General features: G+C 45.3%; 1 protein-coding gene across 1 annotated transcript in view; it reads left to right on the top strand.

Moving 5' to 3' along the window:
• The window catches only part of LOC119646500 (nose resistant to fluoxetine protein 6-like), a 53,678-nt gene that overhangs the window by 17,171 nt on the left and 14,356 nt on the right, over positions 1–22,151 (top strand). Inside the window, exon 2 of the mRNA XM_038046955.1 lies at positions 2,243–2,481. Coding sequence (XP_037902883.1) covers positions 2,243–2,481 — 239 coding nt within the window. The remainder of the gene's footprint in view (positions 1–2,242; positions 2,482–22,151) is intronic.

Here is a 22,151-nt window from a genome sequence, read left to right as displayed (position 1 = left end):
TGATGTAACGTTTTCTCAAGAGAGAATTATTCCAATAACTTTCTAAGGAACGCTGTATTCTTTTGAATGAGTAGCATGAAGGGGCATTGACATTGACTTCGGAGGGATCGCTTCCGCTTCTTACGTGTGTTGTAAGCTTCTTCCACAAGTTCACATCAAGTTTCACAAGAAAATGATGCTCCTTTTTTCGGTAATATGTAGTATGTTTGGTGACGCTTTCTTTCGTCAAGGCAGAGACGAACTAACCAGACGCTGCCTCATCTCTATCCAACAGATGTTGGCTCCGAATATATAAATTCAAAAATCCGACATGGGTGTGAATTATAACGTCCGAAAATGGCCGGTTTGCCTATTCTCAAATTTATGGTTCATATACATGCAAAACTAGTTACACATTCTTTGACACATTTACCGCTAATCACGGGTATCAGACCCCATTTTGACTTAATAATAAGTGTTAAATACTAAAAATATGTTTTAGAAATGGCCAAATTATTAGAGCCATTAACATTTTTCATCTAATTTTAAGAAAGTTTTTCATTCACATACTTAATGTATGTATTATTTAGTTGTTATTATTATTGTTTTCGAAAGATATGTGCTTCTACTGTACTTTGTTATATTTTGTCCAATGTTCTGGTGACAATGCATTTTTGAAAGTAGTTTGTAATGATCACTGCTATTTTGTGATATAATAATTGTTTTGAGGTACACGTATCAACATTGATTTTGAGATTATTTAGGTTGATTTTAATCAAGTTTAGTGATTTTTACGTCGTGATATGTTAGTCATTTTTTTTAGATAATTTATACATAACGCGATTATATATACATATTTTACTTTATAGTTTTATAATGTAGAGAAAAATAAGTTCTTTCCCGCGTAAAATTTCGGAGACAACAACGTTGATTTTTGATATAAAAAGGCTGATAACTGAGTTTGTGTAAACACGAAACCAACCAAATTTGATAGAAAGGTGGGTGTGAACGCTCACGCATATAGTGAGTTACATTCTTTTACGTCGAATTTAAGGGGGTGTCCTCATACAAGCAAAAGGGGGGTGTACATTTTTTTTCATCAAATATAGTCATGTCAGTCAGAGGTATCAAATTAAAGGTCTCGGTTAGTACTTTTCGAAGCAGGTCTTGGTTTTCACATTTGTTGGAAAGGTGGGAAGTGCAGGGGGTTGAAAGTGATCATTTCTTTAACGGCCCCATTCTCAGAAACTGCTTAACCGCAAAATGTGAAAAAAGTTAAGGGGTTGCCACTATATGGTGTCTAGGCCCCAAAATACTCTTTATACCGATACTTGTTCAAATAAAGTTAATAATAGTACATTACTATAATTTTTAGTAATTGGCAGGAATATCCCCCTTAAGTTCGTCCTAGAATCGCGAAATGCAGCAATGTAGGCTACAGTATAGGACATAATCCTACCAAATTTGGTGAAAATCGCACCATTACTAACAAAATTATAATAGTTGAAAGCTGTCGCTTCTGTGCAAATTCAAGACTTTGAAGGTCAATATCACTTGAAAATGGATATTCTCACAAAATATATATTTGCATATATTAAGTGCTACATACTAATGGGACAAATGCGCACTTAAATCTCTTTATAAAAGAAATACACAAAACCTTTCATACCTGAAGCGTCTAGCTTGTTTGTCAATGCAATTGGAATGCTAATACTTCATCGGAACAGATAATATTGATGTATCTACTAATTTAATTATGAAGGAAATCGCCCAAACAGCAACTTTATATTTGTGAACGACTTTTTAGAACGATTTTTTAGAAAAAAGCCAAACAAAAGATTTTGTTCGGCCAACTGAAAGCCTTTGGAAATCAATAAAAAGCACAGAATTTTCAAGAAAAATTTTATGAATAAGAAATCTCTTATGGTTCAAGCGATGAAATAAAAATAAACTGCATTAAATATGTTGAAAGTATGCCACGAAAACTGAGAGGTATAATCCCAGCAAAAACGGCTTGACTATATATAAAATTTTTATTTTATTTTTAATATTATGGGGTCATTTTAAGTATATTTCAAATGCCTACTCAGTACTGTTTGACAACGTAAATAATTTTCAAAATTGGACATGTTTATTGCATAGAAACTGAAATTATTTTTTCAAAGTCGGCTCTAATAATTTGGGCACCGACTGTAATTTTAAGATTAGGTGTTTTCAGGATATATGGGCCAAAATATAATTTCATTTATTTTCAAATTTTCAGTGATCGATGCGTTTGGTAATATGCCCCGGTCATTTATTTGGGGGAATAATTTTTGGTTCTCCTCGCCTGAACTCTGCTCAGATATTAATGAACCATTATACATCTCATTATCACCGAGTATTCCGCGCATAACTAATAAGAATTTGATGAATATGACGAGCCCTTTCAAAGTTCATTTTCAAATGGTCTACTTTAACTATACCACTCCGATGCAGGCAGACTTGAAACAACAACATGAGGTAAACCTACATATTTATTTACGTACTGTATAACTTACCATTTAATCTTTAGATGTTCTTTGGTTAATAGGTATATTGTCTTCTAATCACTGCTTCCTTTCGCAGGATATAGAGGAAAGTTAATGCATGCAGTATTCTCAATTCTTTTCAATAATTTTTTTCGAGTATAAGGGTAGTTAGTTAAACTCAAACCAATTCTTTATCATAGCGTTTTTTAAAGTGACTTTACATTTAAGGTATACGGTCTTATTTCATTTGTTTCATTTTTACTCTTAAAAACAAAATGGTTCTTGGTCGAAGGGCGTTGAAATCGGGTTGTCAAATCAGTGTTCAAACTAGTGTCGTTAATTCTTATTTAAAACAATCAAGAATTTTACAATTTATTACAAAGAGTTAGCAGTTAGATCCATAAAATGATACGGAAGCGTTGCCAAGGGAGCTGATATCCATTCAAAAAGCAGGTGACGGCTGGACTAGAGTTGAGCAGAAAAAAGTGTAAAAAGAAAAGGGAGAAAATGAGGTTCCGCCATTGGTAGTATGTCCTACGCAGTCATGCTAAGAAATGTGAACATTGACTCTTATTCTAAAGGCTTAGGGGAAAATGTCAGCAGAATCTGGAGGAAATTGGTTTGAAAAGGTTTGAAAAGTCAGCTAATTCAAAAATTTATTTGCTCCCGCGCGTGTTCAAAAACATGAAATTGCAACACAGTGCATTAACTTTGTAGAGGTGATAGGACGTCTGTTGAGGGCATGTGCAAGTGGCGTTCATGGGTGTGGAGAAAAGCGCCGCGTTGAGGAAGATGACAAGGATCCCGAATGCACTGCGATGAAAAAGAGGATCTAAGTGTCCTGAATTCAAACAGTACGATCTGATTTGAGAAGATAAGGTTGATCTGAATCAATTCCAATAATTGTAGCGTCGTTCAAGACCTGTTCTCGCAGACCAACTACGAATCGGAGCTTCAAGTGGCTATAAGAAGCGAATCCAATAAACACCTTAACAATACTGTATGGGTAATCAAACATACATGGGCGGGGGGAGTGGGGAACGCTTTGTGGGCTTGCGGTGATCAAGCCGTACAGGCCTGCATGAGGCAGCCTACAATTGGCAAAAATAGATGGCAGATACGTCTATTGTTGCTAGACTCATCCAAGCTTATTGTTGACTGAATACGAGGACATGTTGTAGAGATTGCTCTTCGACGCGTGAGGATGGAGGCCAAAAGTTATTGTCGATGACTTTAATACATGGCCCAAAGAGTGGGCAAGTTCACTAAAGAATGTAACAAGATATTGCCTCTTGGAGGCTCTTGCTCAGATCTATCTATGCTATCATATTGGCTAACGATAGTCATGTTAATACTTACTGGAAAAAGGGGTAGGGTTCGGTTGTGGACCTGACTTTTTAGTCCTTCCCTAACTCCCGATATGTTCTTGAACAATAGTTAACATTATCGTCACTGCGAACACCAGACAATTGCCTGAAGGACAAGCCAGGCGCTGTAGGTATGGCACGTCCATGAATAAAGAGAACAGTATGTTGACCCGGCGGTTAAAGGGTAGTATAGGACTCAAGGCGAAACGTGGAGTGCTACCCACGGTGGAGCATAAAACCTGGGAAACGCCCGCTGAACTAACACCAACAGCTCTACTACCAAACCCTATCTCCACCTCCACCTGGTGATCGCTAGGAGTTCTTTCTTTATGAAAAACTGCAGGCGGAGAAAGATGAAGGCGAGTCTTCCCCACCTAAAAACGAGACAAAATGTACCACCGGGTCCTCCAGGTTGGGGGTTGGGTAGGGCTGACAACCCTACATGGAGAACCAATGTTACGAAGGCACGGAAGCAGCCTCGGATAGGATGGACTTGAAAGCGATAAACCCGGTAACGACAACGGATTAACGATTTGCGCATTTTCTCATAGAACGTGCGCTCCTTATGCAGACCGAATGCAGCCGAGCAGCTAGCCGATACTCTGTCCGAATATAGGGCTAATTTAACAGCGTTGCAAGAGATGTGATGGACAGGGACCGGTTTCCTGGAGAAGAGCCGCTACACCATATATTATTGTGGCGCGGCAGGATCTGCAGCATTCGAAATTTATTTCGGATGTTGCGGATGCGGACGGGTAGATGGCGCTGAACTCCGAAACTCTCCACTCACTCGTTTTCTGAACGCACCAGGGGAGTGGAGAACCAGCAGTAAAAAAATGCCGTTGGTTGGGACTGTAAGGACCGCATGGAAATAAGTCGGTCTCTTCTGTTCCAAACCGCGGCGCGATACACACGTAACGTCACTAAGAAGGACTGATTCATTTAATTCGTTACAAGTTAGAGAATTTTTATGATAGTTACTTTTGTTAATAACTTTTTTTTAAGGCGATTGTGATAAAATACAAATAATGTTAATAAAAATATAAGTGCAGTAACGCTTCAGTGGTGACCCCGACGTGATTATGATCGTAACATAAAACATCTGTATAACGGTTTTTAATTAAATTATTCCTCAGCTTAGCATTAACAAATGTACCATCCGGTGCTCGACTTCTGATATCTGCATATTCATTAATTAAACCTTGACGGCCACGTTCCTTCGCCATTTGGACGATTTGTTCGATTGTTTTTGGATCACCTTCGGCCCCAGCCAGACTGTCGTCATCACTAAAACCCGACGACGCACTACTCGGTGGATTTTCCGACCAGAACTCACTTAATGGAGCGGCCGTTTCGTGATTATTCAATTGATGATCGTTAGATGTGCCGTTTGAGCACACAAAATCGTTTGTTGATTGCTGTAAACAGCCGCGGGTTGTAGTCGCGGCATCGATCAGCAACAGCCCAAGAATCTCAAGTTCAAACCTCCGCCCCGGTGAAAGGAATCACCCGCGACTGCTGATCGCATTCACGCCAGCCCGAGCCGGGAATCAACAGATCGGAGGAGCTGTCCGGCCGACATCCGCCCAACTTAGGCAGCGGCAGGGATCGTCTTTTTGTACCCGTCGCAACGGGCCGGCCGAAAAGCAGCAGCAGCAGCTGAGCCAACGCATTCCGGAACTCTTGCTTCCTAGCAGCCGACGAAGCGCCTACGGATACGCTGCGCCGAGCCCCGGCCAGTGGCCCACCCCGCCCGATGAACAGTTGCTTGCCGATTTAAAAATTCTGGTGATAGAGCAAAGCCAAACAGCAGCTACGTGTTTTAGGAACTCAAATTAAATTTATATTCCAACAATGTTCATTTTCAATTCATCCATCTCTGTCAAAATAATTGTTTGCTGAAATATTATTTAAAAAAAAAGTGATAACAAAAGTAAAATCGCTGCAAGAGACGGCGTTGAAGTGTTTCGCATCGCGGGTTCTACATTTCCTTGGTGTTTTTGGTCTGCGCTGGAGAGCGTCCGCTTCGGTTGTTGTTTTTCTCGTTTCGTGCGTGCATTTGTGGGTGCGGCCTGCCGTGTCGGTGTAAAGTTCACCGCGTTTCAGTATAAACTCACCGCGTTTGCATCTCAATCTCGTACTTCTCGGTAAGAAAAATGTCGTTTGACAATAAAGACGCGGCAGGCCCATCGGACCCACAAGTGACCGCCTTCGCCGTACGCGTTCCTCCGTTTTGGCGGCGGAACCCCGAGCTGTGGTTCGTGCATTTGGAAGCACAGTTCCAAATGTCCGGCATCACATCGGACGCGACCCGTTTCAACTACGCGGTGGTCGGCCTGGACGAAGAGTCCATACTTCTGGTGTCCGACGTAGTGAAGTCGGCATCGTACTCGCAGCTCAAGAGCGAGTTGATCAGGCGCCTGTCGGCAAGCGAGTCGGCAAAATTAGACCACTTGCTGGCGGGTTTAACGTTGGGTGATCGAACTCCCAGCCAATTTCTTCGTGAAATGAGGCAATTGGGTGGGAGCAAGATCGGCGACGATCTGATCAAGTCGCTCTGGCTGCGTCGGCTCCCGGAGGGCACCCAGGCGATCCTAGCCTGCGTCTCCGGTTCCTTGGAGGAACTAGCAGCGACGGCCGACCAGGTACAGGAGGTGTACGTTCGCCCAACCATAGCGGCCGTGCAACCACCGTCGGATGAGGTCAGCGACTTACGGCGCGAGATCGCGGCCTTAACTGCCAGCGTGGCCGAGATGCGGGCGACGTTGGGCGCTCAGCGTTCGAGTGCCAGGTCGCGAGCTCGCTCACGGTCTGCCACACGAAAAGGGCGTTCGGGTAGCAGGTCGTCAAGACAGCCGGCGGACCAAGGTATTTGCTGGTATCATCGTAAGTTCGGAGATAAAGCGACAAGATGTACGCTACCTTGCAAATTCGCGCCTACCGCAAAAAACTAGGTCCGCGGGGGGTCTTGGCGACGGCCACCCAGAGCGCAGCGCCACGTCGCCTAACTATTTTCGACCCCCTCAGCAGGCGCAACTACCTCGTCGACACGGGTGCGGAGGTTTCGGTTCTTCCCGTACCCCAGCATCATCGACTATTTCCACAACCCCTCAAACTGGCGGCAGCAAATTCCTCCCGCATCAATACATACGGGTACAGGCAAGTGGACGTGAGTCTTGGCTTGCGTAGGACGTTTCCGTGGCGTTTCATCCTGGCGGATGTCAGCTTCCCCATATTAGGCGCAGACTTCTTGTGTCACTATGGGTTGCTGGTGGACTTGCAAAATAAGTCCCTTATAGACCCCACAACCAAACTAAATTCGTCGGGCCAAATTGTATCTCACGCTGACAATAACCTTTCCGTTCTTTTGGAAGACATCTCCGACTCTCGTGTTCGGACACTCCTCCAAAAGTTCAGCCAGATAACTACCGAGTGTAGTCTCTCGAAACCAGTAAAGCACAATGTGCAGCACCACATAAATACTACTGGTTCCCCGATTTTCTCAAAGGTGCGTCCTCTACCACCCCAGAAACTGGCTATCGCGCGGAAAGAATTTGAACAACTTGTTCAACAGGGTATCTGCAGGCCCTCAAACAGCTGTTGGTCTTCCCCTTTACATATGGTCCCTAAGCCAAATGGCGAATGGCGTCCTTGTGGGGATTACAGAAGGCTAAACGCACAGACTGTTCCTGACCGATATCCGATTCCACTCATCCACGACTTTGCGCATCACCTCGCGAATTGCCGCATCTTTTCGACCTTGGACTTAGCCAAGGCATACCACCAAATCCCAGTAGCTCCTGAAGACATTCCAAAGACGGCAATATGCACACCCTTTGGACTCTTCGAGTTCACCCGAATGACTTTCGGATTGTGCAATGCGGCGCAAACCTTTCAAAGGTTCATTCACTCAGTCCTGCGAAACCTCGATTTCTGTTTCGTCTATTTGGATGATGTTTTGGTCGCTTCTTCTACTGAGTCAGAGCACTTAGCCCATCTCGAGTGCATTTTTCAAAGTCTCCTTGAGGCCGGTTTAGTCTTAAACGTTGAGAAGTGCAAATTCCTTCAAAAACAGGTGAGATTCCTCGGCCACTCCATTTCCTCTGAAGGAATACAGCCCGACCCAGACAAGGTGCAAGCAATCACAAGCTTCCCGCGTCCAAAAACAGTGAGGGAGTTGAGGAGGTTCTTGGGCATGCTAAACTTTTATCGTCGTTTCCTGCCCAAGGCCGCCCATCACCAGTCCATTTTGAACGCGTACTTGTCTGGCCCCAAAACAAAAGACACACGAAAGATTGTGTGGTCTGAAGAGGCTGTCTGCGCGTTCAATAAATCCAGACAGCAACTGGCTGACGCTACACTCTTGGCATTTCCTCTACAAGATGCACCCCTAGCCGTTTTTGTTGATGCCTCTGACATCGCAGTAGGTGCTGCCCTTCACCAAAAGGTGGACCAAGTTTGGCAGCCGTTGAGCTTCTTCTCGAAGCAGTTGAATCCCGCTCAACGGAACTACAGCACCTACGATCGCGAACTGCTCGCCGCATACCTGTCCATCAAATACTTCCGTTTCTCCCTAGAAGGCAGGCCGTTCACAGTGTTCACGGACCATAAGCCTCTCACGTTCGCTTTGAAACAGAAGCCCGACAAAGCGTCCCCTCGTCAGCTTCGACACCTGAGCTTCATAAGCCAGTTCACGTCAGACATCCAGCACGTGTCCGGGAAGGACAACATTGTTGCTGACGCTTTGTCTCGTGTCTCCGAAGTTAACATCCCCGCCTCACTCGATTTCTCGGCTATTGCCAAGGCGCAAGTGGATGACGCAGCACTTCAGAGCCTCAAGTCCAACCCCAAATACAAATTTCGGGAGTTGCCCATCTTCGGCTCAAACCTCTCGCTCTGCTGCGAAGACTCGGAAAAGGGACCTCGGCCGTACATTCCGGCCACATTTCGCAAGGAAGTGTTCCACGCAGTTCACGACTTGGCGCACCCCGGCATCAGGACAACAAACCGGTTAGTCACCGGAAAATATCATACTTCTGGCCCTCCATGAACAAGGATATCAATTCCTGGGCCAGAGAGTGCATCGCATGCCAGAAGTGTAAAGTCTCCAGGCATGTAAGGAAAGAAGTGGGCTCATTCCCCCGCACTACCAAGCGTTTCCACACCATACACCTCGACATAATAGGGCCTTTGCGAGACTCGCACGGTTACAAGTATTGCCTCACAATCATCGACAGGTTCACGCGGTGGCCTGAGGCAATACCTCTGAAGGACATTACGGCGCAATCTTGTGCCGAAGCCCTCTGCCGAGAGTGGATACCTCGCTTTGGCGTCCCTGCAGTGATCATCACTGACCAGGGAATGCAATTTGAGTCCACCCTTTTCTCCGAGTTAGCAAACTCCTAGGTTTTAAACGCCAGCGGACTACTGCATACCACCCGCAATCCAATGGGATGCTAGAACGTTGGCATCGGACGCTGAAAGCCGCCATTATGGCACGCGACGACCCGTCCTGGACTCAAGTCTTGCCTCTCGTCCTACTCGGCCTTCGTACAACCCGCCGAGAGGAATTTGCTGCCAGCCCCGCGGAGCTGGTTTACGGGGAGAACCCAAGACTCCCAAGCGATCCGGTCTTCGACAAGAGATCGGGTCTCACGGAGTCGGGGTTGGTGCGTCTGCTGAGGGACAATCTCCGACGCATCAAAGCGCCACCACCCACTCGACACTCGTCCATACCTGCTAGTTCGCCCAAGGAACTGGACACATGCACGCACGTGCTGATCAGGACGGATGCCGTCCGGAAGCCGCTGCAGCCTCCATATGAGGGCCCGTACCGCGTTCTCGAGCGGGGAGAACATTTCTTCCAGCTCGAGATCGGTGGTCACAAAAAGGCGGTCTCTTTGTCCAGGCTGAAACCCGTGTGCGCCCCGAGGCAACGTCGTGTCCGCTTTGTGGATTAACGGCGAACGAAGTTCGGGGATCCGTCGCCGAAACCCCCTAGGTTTCGTCTGGGGGCGGAGTGATGTGGCGCGGCAGGATCTGCAGCATTCGAAATTTATTTCGGATGTTGCGGATGCGGACGGGTAGATGGCGCTGAACTCCGAAACTCTCCACTCACTCGTTTTCTGAACGCACCAGGGGAGTGGAGAACCAGCAGTAAAAAAATGCCGTTGGTTGGGACAGTAAGGACCGCATGGAAATAAGTCGGTCTCTTCTGTTCCAAACCGCGGCGCGATACACACGTAACGTCACTAAGAAGGACTGATTCATTTAATTCGTTACAAGTTAGAGAATTTTTAGTTACTTTTGTTAATAACTTACAGGCGATTGTGATAAAATACAAATAATGTTAATAAAAATATAAGTGCAGTAACGCTTCATTATAGTGGCCATCAAGTAACCATGTGCTTGGAGTAGGTTTCTTAGTCAGCCAAAAAATGAAACCTGCTGTTATCGGCTTTGAAAATATAAGCGAATGGCTAGGCACTCTGCGTTTGCGAGGCAAGTTTAGAAATATAAGCCTCATAAACGTTTACGCCCCTACAGAGGAGACTGCAGATTCGAAGAAAGATACCTTCTACGAGGCAGTAGAACGGACCCTCGAAGCCTGCCTCAAGTATGATATCAAAATCATACTTGGAGATTTCAACATGTCAAGTAGAGACGGAGCTCGTTTTCAGGCGATAGATTGGCTTCCATAGCTTACATGGGGATGCTAATAATAACGGGCTGCGGATTATTCAGGTAGCAGTATCACACGAAAAGGTTGTTGGGAGTACCTGGTTTGCACGGAAAGCGGTCCACAAACATACATGGGTCTCTCCAGGCGGGACCACTTTCAACCAAATTTGACCACGTGCTGATTGAACCGCCACTTCTCAGCCTTGATGAATGTAAGAACATATAGGGGGCCAATATAGACTCGGATTACTATCTCGTTGGCATAGTGCTCCTAGCTCGAATTACGACACCAACTCCAATCCCCCCCTACCAATTACGTGAGAGTGAATACTGAAGCCATTCACAGCACAACCCTCCGCAACACCTATAAGGGCGAAATGGATGCCGCAATAACCGCAGCCAGCAGAGGTCCTGGAGATGAAGCATCAAGAAATGATCTTCACAATCACCTGAAGAACGTTATCATTGATGCGGCCACATAGATACTTGGCCCTAGTTGCAAAAAAAGTCAGAACGGCTGGTTTGACGATGAATGTAAGCTAGCAACGGAACGGAAGAATTCTCCATATCGAGTAATGTTGCATTCTCAAAGAACGCGGGCACGCGAAGAGACTTATCACGAACTCCGTTGAGCGGAGAAGCGACTTCTCAGACGGAAAAGGAAGCCGGGGAGAACCAACAAGTCTGTGAACTAGAAAAGTACAGGGAACTACCGCACTAGGCGCGGAAGTTTTAGCAACAAGTCAGCAGGATGAAGCCGTATATACCTCGATGCTCATCCTGCCGAGACAAAGAGGGAAATCTGATTTCGGACAGAATGGACACATTGGAGCGATGGGTTGAGTGTTTTGATGAACTGCTCATCAACCCAAATATTGCTGAGTTGGTGGTCCCGCCAACTGAAAACGACGGACAAATGTTGCCACCATCAAGTATGGAAGAAGCAGTCCGTATAATCCACCGGCTTAAAAGCCGTAAGTCGCTAGGAACCAACGGTATTACAGCCGAATTGGTTAAATATAAAGGCGACCAACTACATCAACTGATGCTGAAGGTGTAGGACAGCGAATCAGTGCTTGACGACTGGCAACGAGACATTATCTGTTTCATACAAAAAAAGGGGGATACCACGCAATGCAGCAATTATAGAGGTATCACGTTACTGAATACCATCTATAAGATATTCTCCTCTATCTTGCTAGCCCGGATAGCCCCATACGCCCAGAACATCAGTGCCCCATACCAAAGAGGCTTCACTGGACACTAATCAGCAACAGATCAGATTTTCTCTGTGCGGCAAGCGATGGAAAAACTTTTGGAATATGGACATCGGTTTCACCACAGCATAGCCAGGGTAAAACTGTACACGGCCATGAGAGAATTCTCTATCCCAACGAAATTGATAAAACTGACTAGGTTGGCCCTGACCAATGTGCGAGACCAGATAAAAGCAGCAGGATCACTTTAGAGACCATCCAACATCAACAACGGTCTTCGACAAGGGGATGCCCTATCATGGGTCCTCTTTAACCTGGCCCTGGTGGAAGTGATTCGTGATGCGGGTGTAACTGCGAGAGGCACCATTCGCTTCAAGTCTACCTAACTATTGGCCTACATTGACGATATTGATATCATGGGAACAACAGCCCGAGATCTACAGCCCACCTTCATCCAGATAGAGCAGGAGGCGCTAGATATCGGACTGCACATTAATGAAGGCGAAACGAAGTATATGGTAGCAACGTCAGCGCCAAAACCAACAACGAAAGAAGGAACAACATCGAATCGCACTGGTCAAACGAAAACAATGAAAATGGGAAATTTGTAACTGTTGAAAATTTCTCCTATCTAGGGTCGAAAATCACAACCGATAACGGCTATGACGATGAAATTCGCGCACGGTTGTTGGCTGCCAATAGAGCCTATTTCAGCTTACAAAAACTGTTCCGGTCGAAACGTCTCACCATAGGGTCAAAGCTCTTACTGTACAAGACAATGATCTTGCCAGTCCTCATGTATTCCTCGGAGACTTGGGTTCTTAGCAAGAAGAATCCCGAACTCTTGGCCACGTTCGAGAGAAGAATCCTCCGAAGAATTTTTGGCCCCTACATGAGGATGGACGATTCCATCGTCTACATAACAACGCAATCTGTGAGCGACACCACGACTGTCTGGTTGTGGGTAAAATCTGGCTCAATAGGTTACGGTGGGCAGGTCACTTCATCGGTATGGATGAGGATGATCCAGCCCGGGAAGTCTATAAGGGAAATATCTATGGTAGAAAAAGAAGACAAGGCAGACCGTGCCCGAGCTGGAGCGAATGCGTAGGTCAGACGCCAGACAGCTTTTAGAGATATCGAATTGGTGGACCTCGGCGTAAAATCGGGGTGTCTGGAGTTCTGTAGGAGTTCTGTCTTTTGGACACTATCGGGAAAATGCCTGCTTTCGGCTGTAGACAGTCGGGGTGACTTACAATACCGTCGATAGCCCCAAACTGGTAACTAGCTTAGCTGGAAATGCAATACGTGGAAAGGCATTATATGCAAAATGCCCTCAACTCGATCAATTAAAGGCCCATAGGGAGGCCTACACAACGATTGGTATACCCAGTTGCTTTACTCACTGTAAAGACGGTTTAAGTGTCCGGATGTGGTTAGAGCACAACGATTATTGCTATTATTATTATCAAAGACGGTTTAGTGTGCGCGGTTGTTACACAAGGCTGGGCTGACATCACAATTGTGCAATATCATATATGATGATGTCCTTAATGCTCCGGTTATTTGCAAGGCCACCATAGTTGGTTATGCTAATGTGGATGTGGTATTGTATCCATCCGAAGCAATCGCTGCAATAAGGAAGTGGCGGTACTTATCATGAAGCGGAATAAGGGAACCAACCATTATTCCTATACTACTCTATGCAGCACCAGTTTGGGGAACTGCACCACATGTAATGCCTTAACAGTGCGGTTTTAGAACCATCTCAGATTAAGTGGCCTACCCGGTAGCTGGAATGATGCTGATCGACATGTTCATATCGCGATAAAAACTATCGCCGAAAATTAGGTTAAAAGCAACGAGGAAGAAGGCAATCTACTTGAAGCTTATCTGAAAAAAAGAATTAAAATTCTCACCTGCAGGCTTTAGGGTATCATCTAATCACTTCTTTCATGTTGAAGTAGCTGCCAGTAAAAACCTATCAGATTGCTGTGCTATATTTTTCAAAACAAATTCGATGCGTTGATGGTCGGGCGGGACCTAATGGAGAGCAACTCGCTCCCACTTTTTATGGTCCACGGACTCAATTTTTGGGTTTAACACCCAACGTTCAAAAATGAAAAGAGGCGCGAAGACGGCTATGGTTCCGTTCATCAGACGCTGTGTCACCTTTACCCTGGGAATAGCGTGACCCAAGCAAAACGCAGGTGATATACGCTCCCTTTTGTAATTCGCAAAACACGATTCTTAAACAAAACGAAACTAGCTCCGGCCAAGCTTTGGTTCAAACTATGGGCGGATTTACGCTGGATATAATTGCGAACTCTTGGCCACGTTCGAGGGAAGAATCCTCCGAAGAATTTTTGACCCCCTACATGAGGATGGACAATTCCGTAGCCTACACAATGACGCAATCTATGAGCGATACCATGACCGTCAGGTTGTGGATAAAATCCGGCTCAACAGATTACGGTGGGCGGGTCACTTAATCCGTATGGATGAGAATGATCCCACCCGGAAAGATTATAAGGGCAATATCTATGGTAGAAAAAAAACACGAGGCAGACCCTGCCTAAGATGGAGCGATGGTGTAGGTCAGAACGCCAGGCAGCTTTTAGGGATATCAAGTTGGTGGACCTCGGCGCAAAACCGGGATGTCTGGAGTTCCTTATTAAGGCAGGCCTAGACCGGTACTGGTTGTTGCGCCGTTGATGATGATGATGATAATTCACACCCTTGTTGTGTTTTGTAACTAATATGCTGCTGCAAAAGTATCAATCAGAATGGCCTTGAAAGCAATATGTCACTTCAGTAAACAACTCTCCCACTGTTTAACAATGCAGGGTAATTACTCCAGCATTTTCATAAAAAAATTAAATGGAAACACTTAGAATACAATCTTTTAATGTTCATTCATCAAAGTGTCCGTTATGTCATTTTTTCCGTTGAAAAAAAAAATCCTTTTTTATTTTACGAAATTCAGTGTTTTTAAGGTTTTGTGAGAAACAAAATCTTATTTAAATCGATTCAATGTCTCTTTGTCCTTCTGTCTGTCTGTCACACTAAATTTACTCGGAATCAACTAAGCCGATTGTCACGGAGCGAGTGGTATCATTTTGTGTTGAGTTTGAGGGGGGCTGATGCGAAAGGAGGTGTACATTTGCAAGGTTTTGTGTAAAACAAAACCCCATTAACATCAATTTACTGTCTTTTTTTTTTGAGGAGGTGGAAACCTTCAAAAGACACTGGTCTGGACACACCAGCGTGGGCGATTTTAACCCACTAAAACCACCCCCGTCTCCCTCCCTGCCCCGCGGAACCACCATAAGGTATTACATTCTTCTATACGCGGCGCACGTGACCGCGCTTTTCTCCTTTCCTCTGCCTTTCGCAATTTATCTTGAATAGATGCGATCATGGAGTTGACCGCATCCCAATTCTCTTGATGTGCTAGCATTTTCGGCACCAGATTTTCTGGTACCAGCACCTCTCCTAGAGTCTCCTTTAGATTCCTCCTTTCTTCCACAAATCTCAGACAGTGGAAGAATACATGCTCTGGCTCCTCTGCGACTCCCTCACAATTTGAACAGTCGGGTGAGGTCTCCCCATACCCTCTTTCGTCACTCCAACCACTCCTTGATGGCAGGAATGAGCCTGTGAGTCCACCGACCCTTTCCCGAGCGTTCCCACCGCTCTTGCCATCCATTTATGGATCTCCCCCCCTCAGCGTTCTTCGTCTGCGATAAGGGAGAGATTGATTTCGCATGGTATATATTCGCCATCTCATCTGCCAAGATGTCAATCGGCATCATTCCAGAGATGACGAATGCTGCGTCATCTGAGACAGTCCTGAAGGCGGAGCATACCTTCAAAGCTGTCCTCCTGTAGACTGCATACAGTTTGCTAGTGTTAACTGACATCCGCAATGCCTCGCTCCAAACTGGGCCGTCATCGGTGTCATACCAGAGCCTCCTTTCAGTTAAGTAACTATCGACGATAGCAGCGAGATAGGCGGGAATACCAATCTTCGCTACGGATTTGCGTATTAGATTTCAACCAACTGGCCGAATTGAATGCATTTTCCATGTCCAGGGTTACTACCACGCAATATTTGCTGGTACTTTCCGTGGATTGCATCTTCGGCCAAGCCCGTAACCAATTTAATGACATCGATGGTTGATCTGGCTTTTCGGAACCTATACTGCCGATCTGAAAGGCCGCCTTGGCTCTCAACAACCGGGAGTAATCTATTATAGATTACCCGCTCTAACATTTTCCCCACCGTGTCCAAAAGACATATGGCTCGGTTTGAGGATGGTTCACCTGGAAGCTTACCAGGCTTAGGCAGAAGTACCAACTTCTGTTGCTTCCATGCCGCTGGAAATATTCCCTCGGACATGCACGCTTCGAACAACTCAGCGAACATGTCCGGCCTGGATTTCGCGGCAAGCTTAAGGGCCTTATTCGGTACTCCGTCCAGGCCCGGCGCTTTATTGTTTCCTATTCTACAGCAGATCTTCAGCAGCTCGTTTCTTGTGATTGGCGGAATTGTCGTCACATTCAGAGGTGGTCGGAATGTGTCGGTGCTTTCCTGTTGCGGGGGGAATAACCCCTGGATGATTTTCAGCAAGAGGGTAGGACGCATGGTCTGCGGAGATGAACGGCCTCTGAATCGTCCCATCACGATTCTGTAGGCATTCCCCCACGGGTTTATGCTCGCTTCTGAGCAGAGCTCCTTAAAGCACTCCCTCTTGCTGCGCTGGATGGCGAGCTTGAGGTTTTTGCGGGCTGCCTTATAGGCGCGCTCTTTTTGTCCCTGTTCGACTCTACCTACCGCCCTCTGAGCCACTCTTCTGGCTCGGTGGTAGGCTGATCGAAGACCGGTCAGTTCATCATTCCACCAGTAGTTTGGTCTTCTACTGGGGAATGAACACCTTCTAGGCATGGACGCGTCACACGTTTTGGCAATGCATTGAGCCAGATGGGCGGCTCTTCCCGTAGAGGTGTCTGCTTTATCAGGCTGATCTAACGACACCTCTATGAAGGTCTGCTCATCCAAAGATTTTGCAGACCAGCCTGAAATCTTTCTCAGTTTCGGGCATGATAGCTCTTTGGCCTGAGGCTCGACACATGTCTCAAAGAAGATTGCCTGGTGATCGCTGTGGGTGTAGCGTTCGCTGACGCACCAGGACATGCCACTCGCCAGCGAAGGGCTGACAAAGGTCATGTCTACAACCGAGCCTGACCCCCCTTTCTGGAAGGTGTTTACAGCACCTTCGTTGGCCAAAACTATGCCCATCTGCGCAAAAGCTTCTAATAAACTGCGCCCCCTAGCATTTGATTCCCTATTACCCCACTCTAGGGCCCAAGCATTGAAATCACCAGCAATCACTTTTGGACTACGTTCCCTCGCGTCGAGAACAAGATTACCAAGCATTTGCTCGAATTCAGATAGTGTCAAACTTGGCGAGGCGTAGCAGCTTTATACATATACGCCACTTATTTTCGCCTACACGAAGCCACTGCCTGCTTGACTTGCAGTACATTGTATGACCTGTCGACCGCAAGCCCATATCGCCGCTCCACCAGTCGAATCTTTGACCCATATGCCACCGTGACGGTGTCTATACGGTTCGCTTATGATGGCGATTTCCATCTCAGATTCCAACATGGTCTGCTCAAGTAAATCCTGACCGACCCTGCAATGATTGAGGTTTATTTGGATAAACCTCATTTTCTCATTGCAGTGAGCGCCTTCCTAAATTCCGGACATTTACCACTTCAGGCAAAATGCCGGTTATCCTGTCCCTCTTTTACTTCGCAGAATAGGCATTTGGGGTCCCTATTGCACTCTCTGGCAATATGGCCCTTCTTCCCACACCTTCTGCATCGATCGGATTGATCAATGCTGCTGGTGCATGCCTTTGCGAAGTGCCCAAACATAAGGCATTTGAAGCACCTCTTCAGTGGAATTTGTTCCCTTAAACGGCAGACAACCCATCCAATCCGAACCCTTCCGGCAGCCAACAACATCTGAGCTGTCTCCGCTGGTACTCGAATTGTGGCCGTTTGAGTACCACCATAGGCTTTTCGCAAGCCCACAACTGACTCCTCGGTGAGTTCTTTCAACTTGAATTGCTCCTTCAGAGCAGTACAAATTTCTTCTTTCGATGTTACTTCATCGAGATCCTTACATTGTATATAGATCTCATGTTTTTGGGCACGCACTGCGGCATTCTCCCCAAGTGAGTTTTTACTTGAGTGCGAAAGTCATCAGTTTTGCCCACGCTGGAATTTTTCAGCTCGAACATGAGATCCCCTTTCTGGGTTCTTCGGATTCGGTTTACATTTCCGCTCAGATCTTTTAGGTCGGGATCCGCTTTGACCTTTTTGAGTATCTCCGCGTAGAAACAGATTGCCCTTACTGGAGATAACAATTACATCTGGACGAGTTCGCACTTTTGCTTTTCGTTCCGCTTTTTTGTTGGTAACTTTAATCCATCCATCGTTTTCGCTGGTCTTGGGCTTCGCAACGCTGGTCGAGTTTCCTAGATTCGCTGTACGGTTTCCTCCTTCTGGCCTGTTGGTGTTGGTTTTAAGGATGTCCTGTCCGCCTTTTTTTCTCTTAGACGCCTGCTGATTATTTACAGGATCCCCTCTTTTTCACGTACTCGCTCATTTCGCTGGAATTCGATGGTAGTACGGTTAGGCGTCACTTGGGTCGCTTGTGATACTGTTGGCACGGCGGGGTTCGGCGTGTCCTTATTATTCTTTTCCTCCGTCTGTGATCTATTGTAGAGCACTCTAATAACCCTCACCATATTTTTTATGGCTTGGTGCACGTTGTGCTTGTCCTTGGTAAACTCGGACAGTTCAACTATTTTTGTCCCAAGCTGGGTGAAGGGTAACTCCTCCAGATCGGGACTCTGTTCCCTATAAGTCCCGGCAGGGTTACCCCTTTTACACGGTCCTTCACTTTCAGCGTTTATTGACCTTGCCTGTACTTTGTCTTTCATCGTCTTTGGCATTGGTGGAGATCTCAAAGTTGATGAGCTTCTTTTGAATGGGTCTCTTCCTTGTTCCTGGAGCACCTCCTGCTGTCGAGCATCTTGAACATATGCGGTGGGTGTTGTCACGGTTTTTATCGTCCAAGAATCTGCCTTCAGTTCATCTTTGTTTGGTCTTGTTATTGGTGTTCTCGGTGAGGTCGTACTTCGCTTGAATACTTCCTTCTCCAGATCCAAATCACATGTAATATTATATGCCAAGGTGGCCAAGTTGTCCACCACCGAGGCACTGCGATCGTGGGATATCGACGACCGGGAGCCCGCTTGCTCACTCCTAAAAGCCGCCGGTACTGGGGTTCCGAGCCCCTGCACCGTAAGTTTCCTCCTTCTCTCGTCTTCTATGATGGTTTTATGTTCTGGGTATCCTTCCCATAGCCATTTTGGTCCACGCATCAGAGATGAGCAAACATTAGCCTATGCACAGTCAGAAAAGAAAAGTGCATGAACACATATGTTCATGCACATACATCAAAAGGTATGCCCCAATCCGCCAGCTAGGGTCGCGCCTGATGGGAGATCTGGCCACTCCTCACAGGTTCTCTCTCTGTCCGTCCGTCTGCCCGTCTGTCCGTCTCTCCGCCTTTCCGTCTCACCGTCTCTCCATCTCTCCGTCTTTCCGTCTGTCTATCTGTCTGTCACACGCTTTTTTCCTCGGAGACCGCTAGAGGGATTGACACCAAATTCGGTGGAAACGTGGGAACTGTGAACGCTCACGCATACAGTGAGCTACATCCTTTTGCATCGAATTTAATGGGGGATTCCCATACGAGCAAAAGGGGGGTGTAAATTTTTTTTTTCGCCAAATATAGTCATCTCGGATATCAAATGAAAAGTCTCGGTTAGTACTTTCGAAATTTGGGCCTTATTTTTGACATTTGTTGGAAAGGCGGGGAGTCGAAAGTGATCATTTATTTAACGGGGCCGTTCTCAGAAACTGCTTAACCGAAAAATTTAAAAAAAAAACAGGAGGCTGCTACTATATGGTGGCTAAATACCGAATACCGAAATACCTTCCATACCGATATCCCTTTAAATAAACGTGCAAGATGAACACAAAACCGTTATACCCGAAGCGCCGATATTGCAATTTTTTTTTTTGCGTTTTTATGGTACACATTTCCAGTTGGCGCTAATTGTATAATTAGAATGAAATAATGTTAACAAGATTTTATTATGGTAAAATGGAGATTGACTTTTTGGTAGGAAATTGGTACATTATGTGAGTTAAAACTCGAGGAAGATAGAGGCAAACAGCAAAATTTGGGGGGAGAAAAATACAATTTTTGCATTTGGGAAGCTATAATTTCTGCACAGCTTACTCTATTTTCACATACAAACTTTCCTATTCTAGAGTAGAGTAGACTATTTAAATGTTCTAGCTATGGTAATTTCCAAGTTGTTATGATTTTAGTGGTGTAAAGGCGGTGATTTAGAAATCAAAATGCCAGTGGCGGCAAGAGGGATAATAAATCGAAAAAAATTATTTAATATTTAATAATTAATAGGAATCGGCTGACATACAGTTTGTCTGGTAATTTTGGAACACCCTGTTAACGGGAAAGACATAAATGCGAATGGTCAAAGTACTTTTTAATATGCAACTGTCTAGTGTTTGTCTAGTGTTAGCCTTCTGGCAACATTTGTCCTGTGTTTGTGGGTCTTCACTGTATACATATATATGCAAAAATTCAGCCGTGCAAGCGTTATTTGTTTCTGAGCAAAATTTGGCTCGTCCAGGCATTAGTCTCCTCATGTTGCTTCAACCTAACCACTTTCAGTTAAAATTGTTCGTGCATGCCAATATTGTTGGTACGCACTGTAAGAAATGTTCTAGGAGAGAGGAGGTTGAAGAATGTACATCTATACACGTATGGGACGATACGATCAAAAGACCAAAACAAACGTTCTTTCTATGCATAAGATGGCCTTCTGCAATAATTTAAGGCACAACAAATTATGCTCTGCGTACGGTTTAAGAGTGAACTTCTTTACGCATGTATGTTGTGACATCTTCCTCCAATACCACGATGTTTTGAATGGATTTTTCTGAGAAATGACCATGAGGCTCTATTGTTTTCGAAATGCCAGAATATTTCGGGCTGATTTTAACACTACCACAAGCGTTGCCGACATTTGAACCAATTCCAATTGTCCGCGCCCTTGAAGTTGAAGAAACAATAAAACAAATTGGGGAAAGCAATAGGACCTGACACATCAAATGTGAGCCCTGGAAATTGAAAAGCTGGGCGCAAACACTGTGGCTGAGTGAATTCTTCATTCGGGTTATTGAGGAAGGTAGAACACCATCTGATTAGCAAGAAAGTACCACAATTCCAATATGGAAAAAGAAAGGTAGTCCAGCAGAATCTTCAAATTACCGTTCGATCCGTACCATAAATCCCTTTGAACGAATTATTGGCGAATGATCGAAATCTTGAAATAACCGTGAATCAAGCCGGATTTGTCAAGAACAGTCGGAAACAACGGTGGCTTGATACGCTAGATGGTGATTTGAAGCCCTCGTGACTACATCAAGATCAGGTCTTTGATAAAATAAAAGGGCGTAACCGATCACGATGAGCCGACCCTGCTTTTGAACGCGGCAAAAGCTAAAGAAAAGGAAGAAGTTATCGTTGTTCCACTTTAAAGCCAGTTTAAGTTTTAAGTTTTTTATTTTCCATAGTGGCTTACTTTCTAATACATGATTAATTACATTCTAGCTTAAATATTAAGCTTAACTAACTTAACTTTATTTCAATGGGTGGCTATTACAATTGTTTGGCCTACCCGACCTTCTGTGTAAATTTTTACTTTAATTGTATTAATTTTAATACATAAATCTTCACAATTATTTTGTATGCAACTGCGCTTGCACTAAAAGCGCCAGAAGGCATCACTTACTTACTTAAAATACTTAAAACTAACTAAGTCTAACTTAATCTAACTTATTCTAACAATAAATACTTAACCTACTTAACCTACTATATACAATAGCACATTACATGTCTTGTGCTTAGCCTCGATGTACCCCTACCAGGCAGGGAGAATCATGTAGAGAAAGGATGGCGGGTTTAAGAGCTTCGCTCACTATTTGGCAGGGCCTTAGGAAGTTGGCCAATGGGAAGGTGCTGCCCTGTTGGTAGAGTTGCCGGATTAGTGGATTTGGATGATTCTCCGTTCTTGCGAAGAACCGTTCCACCAAGTTGAGAACGAATTCTCGAAGAGGTTGTACCTTGGCGCGCCGATATACCTCGGCGTTTTTTCCAACCTTCTTGGTTTTCCAATTATAGGAAAGGACCAGTGCAGTACCTTAATATCCGGCGTTCG

The sequence above is a fragment of the Hermetia illucens genome, chromosome 1, assembly GCF_905115235.1.
Source record: "Hermetia illucens chromosome 1, iHerIll2.2.curated.20191125, whole genome shotgun sequence".
Lineage (NCBI taxonomy): Eukaryota > Metazoa > Arthropoda > Insecta > Diptera > Stratiomyidae > Hermetia > Hermetia illucens.
The sequence above is the reverse complement of the archived record's forward strand: the minus strand, read 5'-3'. Positions and strand labels throughout refer to the sequence as shown.